Source organism: Corvus brachyrhynchos, unplaced genomic scaffold, assembly GCF_000691975.1.
Source record: "Corvus brachyrhynchos isolate BGI_N302 unplaced genomic scaffold, ASM69197v1 scaffold427, whole genome shotgun sequence".
Lineage (NCBI taxonomy): Eukaryota > Metazoa > Chordata > Aves > Passeriformes > Corvidae > Corvus > Corvus brachyrhynchos.
Window position 1 is genome coordinate 59,554 of NW_008239046.1, and position 623 is coordinate 60,176.

Consider the following 623-nt stretch of genomic DNA (forward strand, 5'->3'; position numbering starts at 1 on the left):
CAGGCTACCCCAGGTCGATCCTCAGGGACTGGATGGGCTGTAACCAGAAGGATGTTGAGCGGAGCAAGGACCGGCGCCTCCCGCATGACGACGTGGATATCATGGTGACAATAAACGACGTGCCCAGCACTGTCAATGCCATCGCAGTGGTGATCCCCTGCATCCTGTCCCTGTGTATCCTTGTCCTGGTATACACAATCTTCCAGTTTAAAAACAAAGAGGTGCAGCAAAATGTTGTGTACTACAAAAGACCTGTCCAGGAATGGGTATGACACAGCCCGCTGCACATTTCAACTCATTGAGCTGATGAGGACTATGGACACACACAAAAAAGAGAAAATGCATTGAAAAGCCTACCAAACAAAACTACTTCAGTGACCTACAAGTTTTGAACACCCTGGGATGGAAATAAGCAGGAAAACTGGAAAAAATACAGGCAGGCAGCCTTGCAGTGTGGAGCCTCCTTCCTTCGTGCTGCTTAGGTCACCTGCCGGTCGCGGTGCCATCCACTGGCTCGCTCTGCCAGCACCAGAGTCTTCGAGACAGGTTTCAACTGATCTGGGAAACTTCCTTCAGTTCCCTGCACCAGTGCTCCCTGTTAAACCCAGCATTCTCCAGTGTAG

At 50.7% G+C, this 623-nt stretch overlaps 1 protein-coding gene across 1 annotated transcript in view; it reads left to right on the forward strand.

Moving 5' to 3' along the window:
* Window positions 1-402, forward strand: part of MMP24 (matrix metallopeptidase 24) — a 39,479-nt gene extending 39,077 nt beyond the window's left edge. The window contains 1 exon segment of the mRNA XM_017739034.1: window positions 1-402. This exon segment is cut by the window's left edge and continues 36 nt beyond it. Within this exon segment, the coding sequence (XP_017594523.1) occupies window positions 1-272 (272 nt within the window). The 3' untranslated portion in view covers window positions 273-402.
* Window positions 403-623: the final 221 nt, after the last annotated feature.